At 33.8% G+C, this 24,088-nt stretch overlaps 3 protein-coding genes across 3 annotated transcripts; 1 reads left to right on the forward strand and 2 right to left on the reverse strand.

Annotated features, from left to right (window-relative positions):
- Positions 1–6,525: 6,525 nt before the first annotated feature.
- On the reverse strand, positions 6,526–7,602 carry LOC130645961 (uncharacterized). Its single transcript, XM_057452088.1, has one exon. It carries the CDS (start codon positions 7,600–7,602, stop codon positions 6,526–6,528), a length of 1,077 nt encoding a protein of 358 aa, XP_057308071.1.
- A 5,712-nt stretch (positions 7,603–13,314) lies between these two features.
- LOC130644754 (uncharacterized) lies at positions 13,315–14,299 on the forward strand. The gene is made up of 2 exons (XM_057450479.1): positions 13,315–13,602; positions 13,952–14,299. The coding sequence occupies exons 1-2, from the start codon at positions 13,504–13,506 to the stop codon at positions 14,276–14,278; spliced, it is 426 nt and encodes a 141-aa protein (XP_057306462.1). The 5' UTR covers positions 13,315–13,503; the 3' UTR covers positions 14,279–14,299.
- A 222-nt stretch (positions 14,300–14,521) lies between these two features.
- On the reverse strand, positions 14,522–23,840 carry LOC130644752 (fidgetin-like protein 1). The gene is made up of 17 exons (XM_057450477.1): positions 23,658–23,840; positions 23,098–23,189; positions 22,636–22,689; positions 22,284–22,372; positions 21,610–21,741; positions 20,997–21,188; positions 20,812–20,919; positions 20,432–20,532; positions 20,072–20,125; positions 19,846–19,954; positions 18,748–18,848; positions 17,765–17,844; positions 17,601–17,671; positions 16,906–17,123; positions 16,099–16,262; positions 15,256–15,350; positions 14,522–15,075 (listed from the first exon to the last, which is right to left on the reverse strand). The coding sequence occupies exons 1-17, from the start codon at positions 23,798–23,800 to the stop codon at positions 14,947–14,949; spliced, it is 1,932 nt and encodes a 643-aa protein (XP_057306460.1). The 5' UTR covers positions 23,801–23,840; the 3' UTR covers positions 14,522–14,946.
- Positions 23,841–24,088: the final 248 nt, after the last annotated feature.

The raw sequence follows: 24,088 nt of genomic DNA on the forward strand, positions 1-24,088 counted from the left end.
TTCTTTTTATTATTCATATAATGATATGGTAGACAATAAATTATGCCACAATCTTTATAACTTGAGTTATTGAAAATGACCCTGAAATAAAAAACGACTGACCTTAAGTAGCCCGTCGCCATGCATCCCCCATAGATGGTAATTCTCGCCCATTGGCGTTAAAAAGTGGCCTTTTAATCAACGCTTTAAAAAAAGTGGCCACTGGCGCCTTTTAAAATGATCTCGACAACTGTAGGAATACCTTGTTATGATGGCGAGTAGGTGGTGACGAAAGTAGGTCAACGAAATTTTTTTTCCGGCGCCAGTGTAAAGTTAAGTAATATGGTGTATGACGTAATGCCCTTTTTGCGCGCAGGAAACTTTGCAGCACGTGTCGTAGGTCAAAGCGAAGTAAAAAAAGTTATGAGAGTAAATGGATAAATACCTCTTTTTTATTCCAGATTTTGTGTGATATTTAATGCGTGTGGCATTAAATATTACAAGGCTTTTGTGTTTTTTAAGAAAATATTTCATTTGCAGAAGGAATTCGTCACAACCTTATCGTAGATAGACTGGACGATATCATGTGGGATGAAATAGTGAAGGGCAATCAGTTGACACACGCCACTATTAATTTGGCTCAAGTCATCATGAAAAGAAGCAGATCTACGCCAAGTGATGGCTTTGAAGACACCGACTTATACTTTTCCTGCTATTCACGTTGTTAAAATAAGTTCATTCGTTCTGTACGTAAAGCAACATCAACTTGAAAAAAATAGGACGCATAGTGTGAGAAATAGACCAGCTTAACACAGAAAAATGACATTGATTGTGGCCTGTTTGCAATAGAATTTTCCGTTAAAAACATTCCTGGAAGCCGTCCACAATCTGCTTTATTCTCGATGCACAGAAAATGAGAGGGAATTTGTTGCATTACGGAGTTTCATACCGCGCAGGTCTGGGAACTAGCGAAGCGCTCATAGCAACAAATGATACCCCCTACAGAGCGAAAGTCATTTGCTAGGGCATAGTTACGATGGCCCCTATGGCTCACTTCTCTTCTCAATCAAAACACTTCTTTTCTTAGTCAAAACACTTCTCTTCTATATAACAACACTTCTCTTCTGTATAAAAACACTTCTCTTCTGTATAAAAAACTTCTCTACTTTGATACCCAAAGTTCTCTTCCGTTCGAAACACTTCTCTTCTAAGTGCGAAACACTTCTCTTCCAAGTGCGAAACACTTCTCTTCCATAAGCTCGAAAATTTTCCAGACTGAATCTGGTCCTTAATATATGAATTTATCCAGATCTTGTTTATGAATAAATGGCACACCCCGGGCCCTGCGCATAGGAAATTTTGGACCCAGTAAAGTTTGCATAAATTCTTACGGGGCATATTAATGTTTCTGCAAAATTAGATTTTTCGCGGGAAAAACTTTGCGAAATTTCAAGCTATATTCTTGTACGGTCCCAGAAGTGTAATACGAGATTGCTTTATTTTTATCTAGTTTCCACTAACTTTGAACTTTTATAATTGCGGTTCGGCGAAACTAGAATGTTTTGCGGCTTACAATTGACCCTACTTTATCCGGGAATAAACATTGATTGTGATGTCTGTTAGGAACAGAACTCGTGGTTTACAAAAACCAAGATATTTTTTTTGCAGCAATGTTGGGAAAAGAACTCGTGGTTTTGAAAAAACAAGATATATATTTCTAAAATCCAAGTATTTTACATTGTTACAGGTGTTGTATTACATATATCTTTTGACTGCATAACTCAAGGCAATATAATAATCAATAGCTTCATGAGCTGTATCTGGCTTAAAGGTTCCCTACCGCTAAAAATCAAATTGAGCTCATATTAAAGATCTTTGAAAGTTGTCTATAAATCTTTTTATTTTTTTGAAAAATCTTTATCCGTTCTCGAGATATTTGTCTTAAAAGTAGCGCTAATTATGCGAAATTATGACAACATGAGTATGCATTGAGCATAACTATGGTAACTAAATAAAAAAAATATGTAAAATGTTCAAAACCCTTCAAAGTGAATGGCCAGAAAATCTTTTTAACTCTATATGGCTTTTCAAAAATGTTAAATTAACTCCCTTGCAGACATCATGCATAATTATTGAATCTTCTTAGTCCAAATTCTAAAGAACCAATCAAGAATTTTTAAAAAAATGTTTAAATTCCTAGGCAACCTTTCAAGCTCTTTCATATGAGCTCAACTTGATTTTTCACGGGAGGTAACCTTAAAGTTTGGAGAAACCCTCCATTGGAAGAACTGTTTCTGCAAAATTCAGGCTCATTATCGTGATCTGGTACAGATAGTTCGCTAAATTCTTCTAGCTCATTAAGATCTAAAGTTTTTTTTAAAAGACTCGCAACAATATAATTCTGGAACAAAGTACAATGTATCAGGCCTTCCAGGGGAGCAGTAGCACCTTTGCTTGGTGCTAACAGATGTTGATTCCAATAGATCGCAAGTTCATTAAGGTTCTTTCTGATCAAATCCATAAAGCAGTAGCGTACACATTCAGCAATGAGTGCTTCACCAGCATCTAAAAATCCTAAGTGCAAGTTCCCTAAAAATAACCTCCACCAACTTGGTCTGTCTTTTAAAAATTGTGATTAAAAAGACTCAACTCTTTGTTTAGCTGTTGGTGTACCAACAATAAAACTGCCAGTGCCAGCATATTCGTCATTATGCTGAGATCTTAATGCAATCTCAACAGCTTCCAAAATACAGTTTTCAGTACCATCCATCATCAGACCTTATTCTTGTTGAAAAAATATGTCACATAGCGGGGGGACTGGTCCCGTATAATATACCTCACAAAGGTTAAAATTACGGACAAATGATGTAAAATTGCAGACCAGATTTTAGAATTCAAGTTGTAAAGAGCCACATGCAGAGAAGTGTTAAGTGTAGAAGAGAAGTGTCAAAACACTGAAGAGAAGTGTCGAAATACAGAAGAGAAGTGTTTCGTTATATAGAAGAGAAGTGTTTTTGATTTGGAAGAGAAGTGAGCCATAGGGGCCATCGTACATAGTTGATAGACAAAAACCCTGGTTTAGAAACTTTCGAGTTTCTCATTCATATCTTATTCAGAAAGTTATTCTATTGTTCTTTTTTCTGACCGTGCACAACTCAATATCACATTGCGCATATTAAGCAAAGTTTCATAAGAAGTTTAGAATAGTAATCATTAAAGTTATTATTTTTATGATATAGAAGTATCTTTTAACAAATAAAATGTTTTTGTTATAATGAAGAGAGTTATGTGTTATAATTTTACAAAAAAATTAGGACGTAAAGTCCAGCTATTCTCGCATAATCACAAAAAATGTTAAGGGAAAAATTTTTTCGATTTTTCTCCACTGTTCACATATAATTTAATAACGTAAATAAATTCATTTTTGGGTCTAGTACACAAGATTATCATGCTTAAGTAAGTGCGAAAATAATAATACTATTATTATTTTCTCAATTTAATAAATTAATCTGTGCATGTTTAGGGAAAAATGTTTTCGATTTTTCTCCACTGTTCACATATATAATTTAATACCGTAAATAAATTCATTTTTGGGTCTAGTACACAAGATTATCATGCTTAAGTAAGTGCGGAAATAATAATACTATAACCTGTTTTCACATGCAGCTACTGCATTTCGAGATCGCGATGTGTTATAAGTAAATATAAACCGAAAAGCTTCTGGTAATTTTATCTTCTGTGTTTTTATTTGTTTTAACTAGAACAAAAATTGATTTTCAAGTATCGAGATGCGATAAAATGCCGGGAGATAATTGTTCTATAGTTGGATGTCATACTAGTCGAAGAAAAACAGGGGTAGGTTTAAGTTGCACTCCGAGAAAGTTAATAATAAAGAATAGAGAAGGGAGTGGCTGAATGTGATAACAAAAGGTAGGGAGCTCAATGAGAATTTTAAGCTGTAGATAAAAAAACGATCGAGTTTACACCTGCAAAAGATATTTTCATGCGAAAGATAAAATTACCTGTAAGTAGCGTACCTTGAAAAATTACAAAACATTATAACGTGCGGTCCGAAGTATAAACTCTTTTTATAAGAATAATTGTAGACTCAGAATCATACAAATTCTAAGATTATTTACTCAAACTCAATAGCCTCAGAGGCTGTCTAAAATCTTTTTGCAGGAATCAGCTACAATACAAGAAAATCTCTGAACAGTTATGATTGACAAATCGACTTCTTCATTATTAACTGGTGTAGTTGATATATGCTTTATTTTATGGAGTTTTAACCCACCTTTACTCTTGCAACGTTTTTTCACAAATTTCGCACATAAACGAACCTGGTTCAATCTATAAATGAATTAGAAATTAGCTGGATCTTTTTAAAAACTACAGTTTTATTAACAGAAGTCAGATAAAGTTAGCTAGCTAGCTTGCTAAGCCTGAATTTATGATAATACATTTTCTTAAAAATTACAAAAAGTATTTACATTTTCTGCGATAGATTCTATTTCATCTTATGGTATTTCATTTTCTTCTAAAAACTCTACAATTTCATCAAAATCGTCGTCTAAATAGTAAAAAGTTTCTTCCTTATGCAATGTTTTCTCTTGTCGTTCTGCCATTTTTAAATCAGCGTGCACGGTTAGCTTAAAAATGCGCACTATCAACATCAGCGAAAAATTGATCTTTGGCCCTTTGAAGTTTACCGATTTTTTAAACCAGGGTTTTTGTTTACTAGCCATAGGTCAACCTAATCTGCCGCCCCAACCTTATTGCAATAATACTGTACAGGCCCACTATTTGATCAAATTTTATGAGATAATTTGGTTCTCACGTTTCAATTAGGCCAAAAATTAAACAACTTGCTTATGAACCATTAGGGCACTCTCGTCCCAAGGACCTCTTTTCTCTTTTTTAAATCGCCAAGTTTTTCTACTTGGCCAGTGAATATAAGTCACGAGCAACACATTGTCTTAAATTTTCCGTTTGTTAAAAATTTCGCGTGTTTTACGGAAGAAACTTTCGCCACAATTAAATTGCCGCGAAAGTTCTACCCTAAAGTAAATCTGAAGCCTGACCTAAAAAATAAGTTGTTTATATTTTGCTGTTTTTAATCTAGGATTTTCGTGGCATTAAATTTTTTTGTTAAAAGCCTAATCCAGATTTTATTTCCGCGCTTCTAACATTAAAAACGTAGACAAGGAGAAAATGAAATATGAAATAAAATAAATATTTTATAGAAATACATAATTTTTAAGCATACGTTAGAAATACAAGTTTTACAAAATCAAGAAACACAAAGAAACGCATCAAAAAGGAAGCAAAAAAATGTTTATTTAACGACTGGACTAAAGGAAAGCGTAAACAAAACAAATCTATAAAACAACCTTTATATGTGTTGTAGTGGGTTGGAATAATTTGCATAATAAACTTTTTAATAGTTTAATATATTATTGGTTATGTATGTTAATGGATATATATTTAAAAAGGTTAAAAATATATATACATAAAATATCCATACATCAGCTTTACTCTTCAGTATCCTCGATGTCACTGCCATTGGAGTGCTTTGATATGGCTGAAGCGATTTTTGTTTTGCTAACTGTAAAGTCAAAGCGCTCCATCGACAAAAATTCGTCTTCCAATTGGTCTTTAGGCACATTTGGAAACAGCTTGTTTACCAGTTGTGGGAAAACTGTTACAACAGTTTGTTTGCTTTCTGATTCCATCAGTGTCAGTTCAACTGTAAAGGTATCTGTGCATCTTGTGACCTTCATTTTTCGCCCGCACGACAAGCATTTTACTAATGACTCTCCTGGAAACGGAGTTACCTTTTTTAAACATGAATTGTTTACGCAAGATTTATAGCCATCTACTTTAACTGATAGTATTTCCGGGCAACAGATTTTTGAAGGCATCAGGTCTTTTATTATTGGTATTTTTGCCCAGTCCACTTCGATGATCTCATCACTTTCTTTTATTTCTGTCGAAGTTGTGGTGGAGAGTTTCATCCCATATTTGCTCTGTAGGACTAAATTTGACACGGACAAGGAGACATCTTCTTCTACAATATCAATTAGCGGTGACTAAACAGTAATTGCAATGTGCGAAGATTCGTCTGCCATGATACCGTCTCGAACAAACTTTTTTGTTTTTCCTTGTGCAACAAGGACCACACGTTCTTCTTGGGTCCACTTAATTTTTCCTTGTAAGGTAAAGGTGCCAGTTATGCCATGTTCTAGAACATGTTTTATTGTCAAGTCACTTAAATCTCGGTACTGGAATGTGACATCCTTGTTTTCCTCAACCCGTCCACCGGTGTTGCTATTAAAAAAGAACATGTTACTTTTAGTTGGTGACAACCCAATTAATCTCACGGGTTCTTTGCTTTCTTCTTTTTCGGTAAACAGATTTCTCTTCATACTGCTAGTGGACATCACTCGTATCTTCTTAGATTCCGAAGGACTCGTTTTGACATGCACATCGAAATATGGATTCTCTTTCGCAGATATCTTTGTTGGAGACACAAATGTCACATAACCACTAACACCCACGGTTACCACTGTGTAGCATTTCTTGTAATTCTTCAACAGTTAGTAATGAATCACCAATATTTTGTTTCATGTAAAAATTTCCTTGAGAAAGCAACCGTTTTCTATACAGCATATTATAAGCCCAATATCCAAATCGTGGGTGTGCTGCAAACCTGTAACGCCACTTTCCATTTATTTTTTCACCAAATTTAACAAGATGTTTTAATATCATTGAAAATGATTCAGTTTCATGTGGGCTAATTTGTCTTTTGAGAGCAATATTTGTAGGATCACCTAATCCATATGGAAACAAGGTTGGGAATGCCATAGTTGCTAATCCTGGCAGAGAAAACTCATTCATTGGGCTTGCTCCTATATCACGGGATTGATCTAATAAAATTCGATCTAGTCTATCTTTCTCTAATGGTTCAATAGTATTTGAGTTTAAGAAACTGGTTGATTCTACATTCTCTTTTAAGCCAGATTCAGAGATAGGGCCTTCGTCATAACTACACTGAAGTTTGTCACTCTCGCAAGCCACTACAACATCTTCAACAACGATGTAATCATTTTGAGGAAGGCATTCTATTCTTTCAAAATCTATTTCAATATCTTCATAAAATGGGTTATTTTGTTTTAGCCACACTAAAGCATGCAAAACTTTTTCTCTTCTTACCTTAAAATTACAATTTTTTTCATTTTTGCCTTTAAATGTAAATTCTAGAATTGGCAAGTCCTTAGAACTACGTGGAAGAATATTTGCAATTTTTTGAACATTATGAGGTAAAGTCACAACATGGCCTCTATAACTTATAGTTCCAAATCTAGGCTTCAGATAAACCTGCATTACAGGGAATGCACGCGAGATAATCATTTCCTCAACTTGTGTCAAATCTTGTAATTCAACTGGCACTGAAGCATGTATCATTTTATTTTCAGAACTAAATCTTTTAGGAATGCCCTTATCTCTTTTACAACGACCACAAACAAATTGATCTGTTTTCGGTGGTATTTTGATCGGCCAAGCTTCAAAACAAACACTGCATTGATATATTTCAAACTGTAATGATTCCTCGAATCTCTCCATTTCATCTAGAGCTTTTTCCTCTTCATGTAATGCAAATGGAAAACCGTTTAATTTCTTTTTCGATTTAAATGATTTTTTTTTACGTTTTACAATAGGCTGATTTTCTGTAATTTTTTTATTTCCAACAATGCGAAAAGAAGTATTTTTCAAATTGTTTTGTTTACCTATTTCTCTGACTTCCTTATTTCAATTATGCAAAATGATTCTTCTTAATAAAATAAAATTGTGTTGCAAGTTCCAAGTTCTAAAGATAATCCTAACAGGAGTTATTAAATTTTCCCCATTAGAAGGATTTCATAGAGATTTTTAGGGATAGTTTCGAGTAATGGCCAATATCAAGGCCTCTAAAAAGTATAGGACCTAAAAATTTGCCATGCAGGTGTCTGATAGATAATTATTGAAATTCAGTAAGTTTCATAGCCATATAACATAGCAATAAGGAGTTAATGGATGGAAAGCCGCTGGAATATACGACGCCATTGTACTTGGATTAAGTAAGCTACAGACGATAGATCCTTTCCATGATATTGATCCCTTAGTCGAACAAGACCCTACCTTATTAGCTTTGAATCTGGACGCCGTTTGCAGAATTGATGAAGAGGAGCGGAATGCTAATAATCGAGTTACTGGCGAAGAGGACGATGACGACGATGCGTGGGAGCCGGAAGAAGACGAGCCTAGAAATGTGTTTTATCCGTTTTGTCATTTTGACGATGAACCCAATTTGTAAAAAGACGTTTTTACATGCCATTAGAAAGAAAATTACATCGTCAAAAACTCTTCTTCCTTTTTCTATCATAAGAAATATAGCCCACCTTTTTTATTAGAACATAAAAAATAAGTTCATAATAACCAATCGCGAAAGTTTATCTCGCCAAAACTGTCCAATTTCAGATTTCGCGAAAGTTTATCTCGCAAAAATATATAAATTTGTAGATTCGCGAAAATTTATTCAAAATATTGGCGAGTTTTTGGACTCGCGAAAATGTAGAGACATATTTTTTGAAGATGATGTTGAGAAAGACAGAGAACTTTTTATGGCAATGTGCTGCCATTGTAAAACGGTATCATCACCGTTGTGCGAAATTTTCTTCAAAGGTCTTCACATCAAAAAATAAAAAAATAGGAAATGACAAGCGTGTTTGATAGCTTGTATATTTTATTGAAGTCTGTTGAGATTATGTAAGTTTTTGAATTGTAAATACTTCGTCCAACTATATTTTTAACTTTTTTTTGTGTGTGTGTTTTGTGGCTGCCAGAAGGTGTTGAGAAATTTTTGTTTGTTTGTTTATTCTTTACTTGTGCCAAGATGGCTACTTTTCCTAAACAACTCGGTATTATGTGCCTTTTTTATTCTTGTGTTATTAAGGTTTGCAGGTTTCTAAATTATAGGAATGTACATCACAATGTTGTTTGATAAATTTCGAAGAAACATGGTAATGACCTAGTTAGAGAGCTGGTCGAATCCTCTAGAATTTAACTTTTTTATTTCAATTACTGATATTACCCAACTCACTTTTACTTCATTCTCCACTTTTTTTATTTCAGATTCACTAATGCGGTATGGTATTTTGTCGAGCAACATCTTGTTGAGCTAGGACTAACAGAAAGACGACATATTATTTTTATCAAAGCATATATGTTAAAAGAAGAAAGTCAAAGTCAGTCTCAAACAGTCAAAGTTAATCTCAAATAGTCTTAGGCGCGGATTCACTGGTTTAGGGTCAAGCGTTGTTAAAACTAAACACACTGCTTTTCTGTCTATGGTGTGATCCATTCTTCTTATTTTTTGATGCATTTGTCAGTATCTCAATAAACCCGTAAATTCGTTTTGTTTGACCTCATCGCGAATTGCAAAAACGAGATTTAACAACCTCAATATCCCGTGTAGTTGTCCCAATGTTATCTGTGCCCTGTGTTGCGTAGACAGGAAATATAATATTTTATTGTATGTCAATCATTGAAAAAATATCCCTTGATTATATCGTTTATTATTGTGTTGTTACACGATGCAAATGCCAACTTAAAAGGCGCCATTGGTCACTTTTAACAGGCGTTGTCCCATCTTCCTTAACCTCGATCCTGGGTTTCCTTTTCTCTTTTCGATATAATGGACGTCGTAACAAAAAAGGGACGAAGAACCAGGGGGTTGAGGTTGAGTAAAAATCACAATTTTTTTAACCTATACATCGTCTAGTGCTAAAGTTATTGAAAATAAACCGACGGAGGTCTCTAAGAATTACTTTTAAATATATGACCCATTTATTGGGAGTGTCCGATGTTAGTCCGCGCTGTAGAGAAGTTTCCGCTACAAAGTATCTTCTACAAAGAGGTCTACAGTGGACTCTCCATAACTCTCACTCTCACGGGGAATTAGAAATAGTAATGGAGAGTTTGCTAAGTTTATCCTTTATACATAAGCCACTTAAAAGAAAACGATGTATTTGAGTATTTATCTACCTTGTGGGTGAGAAGCAAGGCTTACTTTCTTAAATTTCAGATCTCCAAGTAACCCACTTTGCAGTCAATTAAGTATCCCCTAATTCAGATCACATATCCAACTACAAAATGCTCTTTTTGTAAACTCTGTTTTGTCTGGTACTGTAACTTAACCTCTGATTGGTTTCTTTACAATAAGAAGAGATGCTCATGGTCATGAAACGTCCTTTGTCTGACTCGCAAGAATGTCAGGACTACTAAATACGGTACTTGTTCAATAAGAAATCAATGTACAAGTGTATGGAACAATCTCGTTAACCTTGGCATAATTGATTTATATAATTGGCCCATAAAAATCCTGCCTATCCAAGGCAATGAAATTACACCTTAGTAATCTCTAACTGCCCAACACGTGCTGTTTCGTCCGTATAAAATGTAGTATCTTGTTCTACTCTTATAATTATTTCAATACATTCTTTTAGATTTAGAAAGATATATTTACATATTCAAATAAGTATATCATATTTTTATTGTAAACTACGTTAATGTATATAATTTTTTTTTTTCCTCTTTTGTTATTTTTCTTTTTTTTTGTCTTATTTTATTTCTGGGAGTGTGGTAGCGCGTCCGAATGATCTAAAGGGCCGAACACACATAATATTCAAATCAGAAAAAACTCTGAAATTCTTCAATTTTCAGATTGTTCGAGTCATGAGGAGCGAAAATAGCCGAATAAGCTTTCAAGGGACAAAAAATATTGTTCGACTTAAGGAGATTTTCGAGCTATGGAGATTCGAGTAGTAGAGAGTTGATTATGAGAGTTTATTAGGAAATTTTCACGGTGCCTACTACGAATTCGTTTGAGTTAAGGAGCGGTTCGAGTTAGTGTTTCGAGTTATGGAAAGTCAACTGTATTGTGAGAGTTTGACAGTAGTTGGAAGAAGCCGCTGTTGAGAGATGTCTGATATGATTATTTTTTCTTTGAAGATCAGTTTAGAAAATTTATTTTTACAAGTAGATTAAATTCTTAACACGTTATCATACTATGTTCTTGGATTGTTTTACTTGTCTTGAAAGCAGATTTTAAAAAAATCACCTGGTCTAGAAGATTATTTCACATTTTTATAGTTCTAAATAAGAAGGTTTTTTTTCGAAACCTGTTGACCAAGAAAGAATTAGAGCCTGATTATATGAGGCGAGTTGGCTCGGTGTTGAGGCGAGTTGGCTCGGTGTTGACCCGGTTGGCGGGTCAGCCCGTTTGAAAAATTACATATTATATGGGAAAAGTCAACACGGGTCAAGACCTACACTTGTGCCGGGTTGAAAAAAAGTGCGCATAATTTTTAAAAAATGGCGGATGCAAGATGTGAACATACAAGCGAAATTAAATTAAAAATCATTAAGTATTTTTGGTCGCCAATAATTTGTTATTCCTAATCCCAGGTGTTCTCTATTTGCCATTGCTTCGAAGAAATCGCCTAATACAGAACATATTGACATATTTTTTAACAAAACGAAGGAAACTTTCAAAACGTTTGAAACACCAACAGGGAAATCCACGTAATATGCTCCACAAGTTCTACAGTCCATTTAAACTTGTCTGCTGCTTCGCTTGTAATTATTGTTTTTCCTCTGTTTTGGATCACAATACGCATGCTCTTCTTTTTCAACCCAGCCCTGGCTCGGCAAAGTGATATTATATGAGCCGAGTCAACCCACCTAATAAACCTGTCCCGGGTTGAAAAAACGAGCCAGCTCGCCTAGGCGGGTTAACTCACCTTATATAATGTCAAATATTTTTTGTAGTGATCTGCCATTATGCCGAGCTGTTTAATTTTATCATGCTGAGCATGTGGCGAGCCAACACCGAGCCAACTCGCCTCATATAATCAGACTCTTACGCTGTTTTTGGAAACCCCTCTAGTTCGGGAACTGTAGCAATTTTTTGGCAGAAGATATTTTGGCCGCATATAGCTTAAGTTGATTAATTTTTGTGAAGACTTTTTCACGAAACTAGTATTTGCCGCAATTTTCATTTATTCTAGCCCTATTTGAGATAAGGTTTTAATTGAACTCGTTCACATCACAGATGCTAGTCTTTTTTTATCAACTACAAAAAAAAAAGATTTTGCCGAGAAAAACTAGTTTTTTCAAGTTTCGCAAAACTAATTTCTCATTTGGCAAAGACTTTTCGTGAATTGACATATTTTTGGCAAATATGGATAAAATTCGCGAAATTCAAGAAAAATAATCTAATTCATGGCTTTGAAAACTAACTAAGTAACCTTTCTAACATGATAAGTATTTTATATTATACTAGTCGTTAGCCCGTGGAAAATCCACGGGTTCGCCCGTCCTTTTTTTATACCGCATTGCGTGCTTCTCGCTATTGCGCAGCTAAGCTACCATTTTGCGTGACAGACAGACGGACGGACGGACAGACGTATACGGGCATTATAATATAGATTATTTATGAAGATTACTTCCTCCTCGATAAAGGTACGGACACATTGTAATCCTTTTTCAAGTGTTATCTTTGGTGACACAAGTCCATTCCGAGGAGCAGTGGTTAAAATATGGCATGACAGTGCATGTATTAATAGATTTATAGTGTGAGGTAATGGTTCTGATATTAAAATATTTAATTAGGATTTTTCTATTTATGTCATGTGGTCTTTTACGTGTTTTTTGATCAAAAATACACCCCAAAGAATCTTCATGTAGATCTGATTCCGTGTCATTCATAAAAGTAAAGCAGTCGTAAGTAGAACTTGACTCAAACCAGTCAAACGTAGCATAAAATCTTCATCTTAGTAAAAGCAAAAGTTAATAGCAGGAGCTAGACAAGACAAAGAGTCGACAGGAAACGAAGAGTTTTATACGTCAAATTGGACATGCTAAATAAACAAAGGAAAAATTTTAAGTTTAAAAAAAAAGAAGAGAAAAAACTGTACCAAAACTCCAAGCAGACTGGAAATTTTTTTTCTTCTCTTCTACCAATCCTTCATGCACCAATAAAGCTATTGTTTTTAACTAGAAACCCCAAACTTTTAAAGTAAACCATATTCATATATAAAAAAACGTGGATACTTATTACCATGAGAGAAATAAAAGGTGGAAACGTTATATCCAAGTAAGACAGCGAGTTTACAGTAATCGCCATGACAAACTAATTTTGTAAAAATTAACATATGTGGAGGAGAGCGGCATCAATTAAAATGTAAGGCGGAGAGTAGTTGATAAACATAGCAATATATTATTATTCAATGGACAAAATTTGTCGATATTTTGCGTTAAATCGTTGAAGAAGCTGTGTCTTACAGAGATAAGCGTTTTTAAAAAAAATATCAGTAGATTTACACAATTGGGCACAACCAAGTTACACTTTAACACGACTCACTTTAAAAACATCAAGTGAAACGAAACCTCTTCTAGTTAGCTAAACAATTCTAAACATTCGATATGGGTGTACAAGAGGAACATGATAGCATTGTGTCTGGCAAAGGTGAAAACCAAGTGCGAGCCATGAAAGAGGAAGCAGAAGAACTTAAAGAATTTTATGTGAGTAGTTGCTTAGATACAATATGGGCAAATGTCTCCCTAGCTAAAAATTTATTTTAAAAACCTTAGAGTTCACTACAGAAAGGTAATAACGGAATACAACAAGGTTAGAATGAAACGTCATATTAATAAGATTCCGAAATTCGATTGTTTAAAGAAAATTAGCTCTTCAGTAAAATTATTCTAACCATCCCAAGTGTCTTTTGATTTCACCGGAGCTTTCGCAAGTGTTTTTTGATTGTATCGGAACGATGAGAAATGTGAGATATTTTACCCCTCGACCCACTTAAGAATCTATTACGAAATGTAGGATTTCTGTTGATTTTTAAGTAGAAATAATTTTGTTTAGAAGAAACTAAAGTCGCAGAATGACTCCCACCATAGAAGTATCGTAGGCTTGACGACGGAAAAAGAAGACGTTCGAATGCGCATCCGAGCGTTACTTAATAAACGCCAAGCAGCCGAAGGTCCGGACTTCGACGAATATCAAATCCAACGACGCGTCTCAAAGACGTACGAACCTATCGATCACCAGCGACGAAAATCGTCGTCGACAAGACGCCCCGTTATGTCTACCACTGCCGAAGTGACTACAGAAAAAACCGTGCTAGAGCACGAACCAGAAGTAAAATCATCAATGCCTGCCAGTATCACTGTAACACTAAATACGAATTAGGAGCGAAAAAAACACCCTTTATTTATGCTATTTTGTAACTATGTTTATATCAACTACACGTAAGAATACACAAATCCTTTCTATTTACACACGCAAATGCAGTTGACACTTAGAGGCATGCCCACCCTTGCACCCATAGGGAAAATATTGTTTTTAGGAGTATTTTGAGTAGGTAATGGCTTTGCTTGCTCACATAATTTTGAAAAACACACATTTTTTAATGCAAGCAATAAAACAAAAACATTTTTGTGTATCTATTAAAACTTTAGGCAAATACTTAAAGTAAGTATACACTTCTATATGTAAACAATCTTATCTCCCATTTACACAAGTCGGCCATATTTAAAAACCACCCTTAATCACCCTGTTTCTGATTTCCGTTTTTTTTGTTTTCTTACATAAAAAGGTGACAAGTTCCAAATTATTCTTGTAGTGGAGTGGCGGATAAAATAATGAGAAGTGGATTGGGGCGGAGTTTCATTCAAAACAAAAATTGAGCTGATTCCTTTTAAGGTTGTGCGAAAAGAAAAAGGTTTTTTTAAAATAAATAAAAACTCCATACTGAGAATTTAAAATAACAACAATTATTAACACTTATGTCAACAGGACATTTAAAACCTAACATCCAACCTAAATAGCTAGCTCTTCACCGCAAGGTCTTTCTTGAATCAAGGCTCGCCTCCGCCGCTACCATATTGAAGGTTCCAGTCAACATAGACTTTTAAGTCGTTCTGTGAAACGCTAGGCCGAACAAATTTCAATGCAGCTTCAAAATCTTTTAATACAATAGGACGAACCTGAAATATAACAAGTATATATAACCAGTATGTAAAAGAAATATATAAAATATAGATAAGAAGTATATATAAGAACTATTAACAAGTGGTGAAATACTCTCTTCGAAGTGAATCAGTGAATTTAAACATGAATCAAAGGAAAATCATTGATAAAAACTCGCGCATGTGTGTAAGACTTACATCGTCTGCGTTTATATTTCGAATGTCATTAATGCTTCTGATCGGACCAAGAGCTGCTTCCCGACAAAGATTGGCCATATCGGCGCCAGAAAATCCTATAAATGACAGTTAAAGTCGAGTTCCGTAATCCAACCTATGGCTTGTGATGAAGTCTGCGTATTTATAAAGTCAGGCTCGTCACAGTCTCCAGGAAAAGTAAGACTTAAGAAAAAGAAGAGACTCTTTCTAGGACAAACACTAGATGTGCCCACCCGTAACTGAACATAAATCCTGATGACAGTAAAGTAACTTGTACAGGGTGCAATTAGGTATTTTTTTTTAGTTTTTCTCTAGGTTTTGGCTTCAAAAAGGATAGCTTCTTGGTGTACGAGGCGGGAATACGGACATACACACTGCAAGAAAATCTAAAAATACCAGGGAGACACGTAAGGGAGCTTTAAAGTATACTCATTTTTGAGCATCATGAAAAAATAGTTGCGACTTTACTGCAGCAAGTTTTTCAAAAGTTTTTGAAGAATTTGACAAAGAAGATCCCAAGTTTTCCCTTTTTTTAGTTCAATGAGAAATTAATTTTTAATACTCAATTGCAAAGCTTATTTTTATTCATAGTTTTTATCTCTGTTCGAAGTCTTTGCGTATCTCATTTTGTTTTTTAATTATTAATTTAAAATGTTTTGTGTTGCTTATTTAAAGTAGATAACCGCCATAAAAAAACTAACAGTGAAATGTTAAGAAATAAGTCGGATTCTAATCATGTCATCACTTAAATTTGTCAATTAAATCATCAACTCACGTCAGAAGTTACTGTAATTCGAAATTAGCAAATTGACGAGACAAACCTACCGACAGTGCTCTTAGTGACTAATTCAACATCATTTTCAGATAGCTGATTTGATTGAAAAGCCATCAAATTTCCAATGATTTGTTTACGTGCGTTCTCTTCTGGCAGTGGAATGTATAATCGTTTCACGAGTCTCCTTCGTGCTGCCTCGTCCAGTTCCTGTGGACTGTAGCACAGAACAGTTTAATTACATACCGGAATACTTCGCGGGAGTGGAAAGGAAAGAACATATATTTACGATTTCTTTTAAAACATGGGTTACACTTGTTAAAATAAAATCCGTTACTACCACATGAAAACCACTTTATAAAAACGACCCACGATTGTAGTGTTACAAGTAAAATTTTCGCATCAAAAAATGTACCCCAAATATGTGGATTTTTTATTTTTTTGTTACCCTAATAATTAGCAAAAAAGTCCTACCTATGGGCTATTAATAAATTTGATAAAATTTTGTAAAGAAAAAATTGTAAGATAGTAACGCCTTTAAACGTAACTTCTTTTAGCCATTTTAAAATGCTTGGTCAGGAAATAAAAATTATTGTGTTCGCTTACTATGTTCTTTTTATCATAAGGATGTATATGATATAAATAAGAATGATTGATCACTACTTTATGGTGATTTTTATTACCTGTAGCGCGCACTGCAATCTTAACATAGGATGTATGCGTTCTTCAGGAGATGCGCCCATTTGTAAAATAGTTTCATTGCATAGTAAAACGAATATTGAAGCTAGATGTCAAAATTTTTTGTAATTTTAAATCGATTTCCTACTCTTTATTGTGTAAGGGATCTGAAAGCTTCTCACCGATTAGTAGCTCCAACAACAAGAATGCGATCGTCAGCAGAACTCGTCGCGCCGTCCAGCTGTACAAGAAACTCTGTCTTAATCCTTCGAGAAGATTCGTGCTCACTATCTGAACGTTGCGTCAGCAGAGAATCGATCTCATCGATGAAAATAACAGCTGGCTGTTGGCACCGTGCAACAGCAAACAAAGCTCGCACCATTTTTTCTCCCTCTCCAACCTAGAAAAGGGATTGGTATTAGTTATTCAGGTGTTAACAGGCGGCCACAAAAAATTTCAAATATCCTGAACTTGTTGTTTTCATCTTTCCTAGTTATTTCCTAAAATGAAAATATTTCGGTGTCTTTATTAAAAGAATAAAAGTTTCCAAGACCGTCTAAGAACTCGACATTTTTGAACGAAAATGCTGTTGTTTCCAATTTTATACTGAACTTTGTCGGCGTATTTAGCTTCCAGTCACCAGAACGCGATTGGTAAATTTATATTATACCCGTATATGTCTGTTGGTCACGCATAAAGGTAACCGCAGTAGCGAGACATACGCAATGTTGTAAATAACGGACGGGCAAACCCGTGGATTTACACATGGGCCACCGACCAGTTATATTAATTTTTCTTTTTCATTTTGAACTCGATAGCTGAGTTGAACTAATTAATATTAACAAACAAAATATAACAGAAACATTTATATACAAACCCATTTTGATGTAAGAGAAGAAGCGCTGATGCTAAAAAACGTTGCGTTGGAATGACTTGCAATGCATTTGCCTATGACACCAAAATACTTTTATACAAAAACGTATAAACAAAATAAACAAATAAATAAATAAATAAGGTGATATAAAAGTTGGAAGTACGTACCAATTAATGTTTTTCCTGTACCAGGTGGGCCGAATAACAGAAGTCCTTTGGGTGGACCACGAAGACCAGTAAATATATCTCTTATAAAGAAAAATAATTTTTATTTCTAATAATTATAATCAATTCTTCAGACATCTTACTTAAGAGCTATATAAAGCATTTGCAAAGGATAAAACTGAATGGTTAGTTGAAAAAAAAATCTAAGAATTTTCCTTTATTGGCATTTTAGATGAAGCGATAGCTTAAACCATGATATAACATAGGATTCAGTATTAAAAAAATGAAATTTTTAGACAAACATGAAAATCTTATTTATGGTTAATTTGAAGTATTTGGGGTAGCAGCATAGCTTTTCTCAAACATGAAGTCAACTGAAATTTGTAATAATAAAAGAAAAAAATAAATTATGAGAAAATGTAAAAAACCATATTTTCAGCTAATTTTTGCCGCATGTAGGATCAAAAGAAATTTGTAAAAAATGGTTTGTTCTCACAATGTCACGAGGAGGAAAATCGTCACTTTCTAGCATTTATTGGTATATAACTTGGTCTAAAAAAATCTAATAAACGGATCAGGAAGTAAGCTGTGAAGACCGTAGATAGGGATGCTGAAAAACCTATTTTTAGCTGATTTGGATCGTTTTAGGTTCGTAACCAAGCAACCACATTTTCCCCGCATGTTACTTAGCAAATGAAATTTCCAGATAATGATTTTAACCTTTCAAAAAAAGTGATAATAATTTTTAGAGAAAAGCTCACACAGCCTATTTTTTTGGTCCAAAATTGGGGTGTTATACCCAAAATGGCGTTATTATAAATTTTTTAAAAAAAATCCAAGTAATTAATTTTGTGGACAAAAAACAAAAAAAAATAATGAGTGGATCCAGAGAAGCCCTGTGACATACTCACGTGTGACTAATAAAAGTTCCTTGATCAATGATTTTGTGTGAAATAGTAGTCTATTGGTTTCAGGTTCGAACTTACGGTCTTAGCATTGGCCAGATAACTATTTCTTGTATAGTTTTCTTTGCAAATTCTAATCCTGCGATGTCTTCCCAACTAACGTTTGGTCCATGTTCCATGATCTTACAGAAAAATATATGATAGAAATTAACAGAAAAATAGGAAGAGAACAAAAAATAAAAATTTCAAATCTAAAATTGTCGGGCCTGGATGTTATTTAAGTCTGGTTTACATCTATGAAGCAAACGCAGAAGCAAGCGAGCATGCGCATTAAGCCCATAGCATTAAGCAGAACGTGAAGCAATCAGTCCAAACATGCGCAAGTGAAACAAGTCATTTTACGGACAATTTTGAGGTGAGAGAGGCGCTTCGACAAAAAGGACAAAAGAACACTTACAATTTTAAATTGTTGGTAATTTTTGTAAGCAAAGAGAAGATTATTATGTTTTAAGCTTTGCGTCGTTCTCAAATTTTTGACTTACTTAAACGGAACCTGAGGTATAAAATAATGTTGGACTAATTTTATAGAGCTAAAAAAGTTTATCAATACATAGATATTATTAAGTTGAATTGGTTAACATAATTTTTTCTGGCAAAATTACAGTTGTTTGCTCGTCCCAGGCCTAAATTTTTCCAATGACCCATATTCCTGCTTCAACACATACTTCGTATTTCGTCTGCTTCTACCTCCGCTTCTTCTTCATTAGATGTGAACCAGGCATTATATTAACGAAATAGTCTGAATATCTGCACATAACTACTTTCTTACCTCTTCTGCGTAAATTTATTCATACGCAAGTTACTAACAGACATTAAGCTGTACAAGGTAACCATAACAAAGGTTGGCAAAAAAACATGCGTAGGTACTTAAAAGCAACATTTATAAAATACCATGCAAGCAAAAAACAAACGCTGGTCAAACATAAACACCCTTTCCTTCTTTAATAACGATTCACTTTCAACTCGAGGCGAAATATAAGACGTTTTGTCAGCGTCAATTAAAACTACTAGCAGTCAAAAAAAAATTCAAACAGTTTTCCCTGCTCGTTAGCCTAAACACACTCTTTAAAAACGCTCCACAAAAACTCACAGGTTAAACTTTTAAACTATGCAACTTACTTCATTTTCAATAAGTGTTACCATCTTTGGGTCGACATTTTTCATCCACTCGCAATTTTCATATTTTGGATCCAGCGAACTATCCTTGGTGGATCTGTTGTACAAATTTCTAAAAGATCAAAACTGTTCACAGAAAATATATTCTCAAGGAGCAATTGCGTTGTTCTTAACTGGAACCACAAAGTTAAAAATTGACACAGTAATATTTTAATTCTTCATAGCTTACGTATCATCCTTTTCTTGATGAACTGGTGGCACAAACTTCGTGTTTACTCCCCTCCTAAAAACACAACACGTTGTAAAGAATTGCATAAATTAGTAACATTTTAACTCTTAAAGTAAGGGGTTCCGGAAATTTTCGGGCTACAGTCAGGAAAACACAGCCTCGCTGTTGGAGCAGCATAGGCTATCTGGAAAAGTGTCCAATGTTTTAGAAGGAGGATGAATTGGACTAATCAACGGTACCAAACATAAACCGTCTAAGTCTTGTCATGGGCCACCAAACGCCGTTAAAACTTCGTGAAGTTGATTAGTTGTCGACTGACGGGGTCAGAAGCTCCGCAAGAGTTTAGTAAACGAAACAGACCTAGTGCCCAGTGATTTCTTTGCTCCCCCATAACTAGCAGTTGATATAGATTCACGAACGCCACTATTGATACATTTTCCCTTCTTCTTTTGTTCAACAACCTAATTTAAATGATATAGTGACAAAATGTCGTCTTAATTTGCGTGAAAATATCAATACAAATTTTTAACTTAAATAAAATTTTTTTGGTAATTTCTTATCACTAAAACTCCTCGAGACCGATGAACTGGATTGTCTTTATATCCTTAAAATGATAAAAAAAAATCAACAATAAAAACGTAATCAATTATCAGCCAATTTTCCTATAAAAAAATCATAAACCCATGACACATTAAAGAATGGCAGGCAACTAAAACAGGCAACTTTCAACTTATACTGACCAACTGTTCTCTTGCAGTTAAAAATGGCTGTTGTGGTTTCTGTTGCAGACAATGATCTGTAGTTGGTTGCAGTGAAGATTGATGCAATACTTTCTCTGACGTTGTGTCCTTTTAAAATGAAAAGAAGAAAAATAATTACTGTAAATAATCTATATAGAAAAAACTCCAATGAAAGAAACACATACATCTATTTTACAGTTTCTTTCAGAAGGATATTTAAATGTTTTTGTTGTAGACAAAGCTTTTGAACTCCAAGCCAACTTGTTTTCCTTTTCAATAGAGTCAATTCTACGTTTATCTGTTGTTGATGTGGTATTAACAAATTTTCTTTTTCCAAACATTGGAGCATGTTTCCTGCTTGCTTCAGAACTGAGGTGCTAAAAATATGAAAAGTAATATAGATAATGCAAAAAGCTTTGAAACTTTTTTTGACCTTCAATTTTGTCCGCAATTTTCTGGAAAATTATGATTTTAGGTTTTTAACTGAACAATATTAACTGCGCTTTACAATAGGTAAAATACGAACATTTTATTTTCGCAGACACAAAAAAAGTACTTAAATTTACTGGTTACATCCTAGAAAATGTCACCACCATCACAGGTTTGAAAAAGGTCTGGAAATTTCGGAAATATGACTACCCTGACATCACCAAAATATCAAATATTATATTGGATTTATACTAAGCCACAGGTCTATCTGTAAGGTAAAACATTTACAGGCTCAAAATGGGTGTACAGAAGTTTAAGCTTGTATATAAGTACAATGTTTAAAATTTGACTATTTTTTTTATATTTTACCTGCACAATAGCAGTCGATCGCATATCCTTCTTTTCTTCTAATTTATCTGCATTCGAAAGATGCGTTTTGTTAGCTTGTAAGTTATTTTTCCCTAATTGAGAAAATTTTATTTCCATGTACTTAGTTTCAACCTAAAAAATAAAATTGTTTAACAAAAGCTTAAAATCAGTATGCTTCTTAGGTTCGTTAAGTACGTCTTAACTTTAACTATGAACTTTCCGCTTAAAAAAAATGCTATGTGGCGCCTAGTGTTTTTTTCAAGCCAACTATGTAAAAACTTGAAAATATGTCAACGTTCGTTTGACTGTCAGAAACTACACAGAAAGGTAAAATTCTCTCTCTAAAGTGATTGAATTTTATGCAGATAGTGCCATTTTAAACAAATTTCAAGCTTCCTATGACGTCACTAGTAAAGTGCTGACATGGGCAAAAATTTATTGTCTATATTTAGTTTCTTTTATGATGAACTATAAGGGTATATGCCTGCATATATATGTTAAAAATTGTATCATTAGAATCCAGCAAAGAACTGGTTCTTTCTTTGGCTTTATAAATTTCAAACGTATTGCTAAGTTTCCATTAGATCTAAGTTGTCCCTTATTTTCCCTAATTTTAGACTGACAAAAATTTCTCAAAAAAAAGCCTGGAAAAGCATTTACGTAAATAACCATACCTTTTTGGTTCTTCTTTCAAGCAATCGTTTGATGCATGCAGACTGTTTGTCATTTGTGAACAAAAGCTCACTTTTCCAACTGTGGCTATCTAAAAAGCGCACCCATATAACATGTCAAAAACAAACAAAAAGGATCGCATGGGTAGCACGGGTGGCAAGTCAATTTTTATCTTCTATGACTAGAATTAAAATTTTACCCCATTTTCTACACGAAATCACTTATTACAAGGCACTATTCTATTTAGCTCGCTGACGGCTATTCCCAAACTTTTTCAGGTTCTCTAGATCTTTTAGTTTTATTTAAAAAAATCACATAATAACATTGCCTACATTCTTTATAAAAAAAACCTACCATTTTGTTTGTCTTTTGCTAGTTCTGTCATCAACTCGTTGTAATTGTTTAATCCTAAATCAGAACAAAAATACATTTAAAACTCAATTTAAATACAGCTGCTTTTATCAATAAAAGTGGACTTCAAAAAGCAGCATTAAAAGTGGGTAATTTATGGTTATATGAAGCCTATAAAATGGATCAATAAAAGAAATTAATTACAACCTAGAGGTGGTTATGTATCTGCTGGCAAAAAAGAATGTTTTATTTCATCCATATTACTCTCCCGATTAAGCTATAAAATTTACAGCAGCCATTTGCATCTTGCATTACTTTAACTAAATGCTCTACATCACTTATTGTAGAAGAGATTAATGTGAAAAATCTTATCATTGTGAAGTCTTTTTGAAGGGGGTGCTAAATCGATTTTTAGGTACTAAATTGATCACTTTCATTGTACAAAAACAAGAGGAAAAGATTAACCTTTATTTTTATCCATACTATCAACAGTGAGTGAATATTCTTCAGAAAGCTGTTTATGAAGATAACAATACGTTGACTCTGTAATCTTTCCACTTGCATGAAAAATAAAAATTTAAAACAAATCAATAATGAATTAATGAAAGAAGAGAAAAAATGACATTCTTACTAATTTTTTCATGAATTAATCTTCAAAAAAAGTCTATAATTTTTAAGCAAATATGCACTTACTGAATTTCATACAAATATAAATCCCCCACAAATAGGAAAGAAAATTCAGAGACGTAACAAAAATACAGACACATTTATGTAAACTGCAGAACTTATTTCCATGTGTATATATTTCTGTGCAACAACAAAAAATTTTGTGCGCATGCAAAAAAATGTGTAAAGATTAGTGTTAACTCATTAAAACTTTAAAGCATATAGATACATATCCTTACACAAGATTTTGGTTTCTTTGCTAAAGATATTCTTTCAAGGAAAAAGAAAATAAATGAACTACTAAATATGTAAATTATGTATTTGGAAATGAAATCTATGAAACAAAATGTTATACTTACGAGGCTAACTGGCTGTGAAGGAAAAACATTAAACTGCGCAAAGTATCAGCTTTATCTCTGCTTGACATATTTTCACTTTGCAAAGCGAATTTTTTTGTCTGCCAGAATTGTTTCAAGTATTTGTCTGTGTCTTGGTTTGCCATTGTAAAAATTATGTGTCTAAGTGAATATTTTTAAACGTATAATAGTGTTATTAGTTATGCAGTAACAAAAATTTTGTCTTCAAACAATGAAGCATGAAGGTCTTCGGAAGGTGTATAGCTGAAGAAAATTTGTGATGGACAAAATATGACAAAGCGTAAAACAATTAAACACTAAAAAAAATGCTGAGCGAAATTAGAAAAAGTTTCGTAAATGTAAGACAAAAACGTTGAATATATCAATTTTTATTGATAAGACAGAAGGTAAAATTTGAAGAACCCTAAATGTAC

The sequence above is a fragment of the Hydractinia symbiolongicarpus genome, chromosome 5 (genome assembly GCF_029227915.1).
Source record: "Hydractinia symbiolongicarpus strain clone_291-10 chromosome 5, HSymV2.1, whole genome shotgun sequence".
Lineage (NCBI taxonomy): Eukaryota > Metazoa > Cnidaria > Hydrozoa > Anthoathecata > Hydractiniidae > Hydractinia > Hydractinia symbiolongicarpus.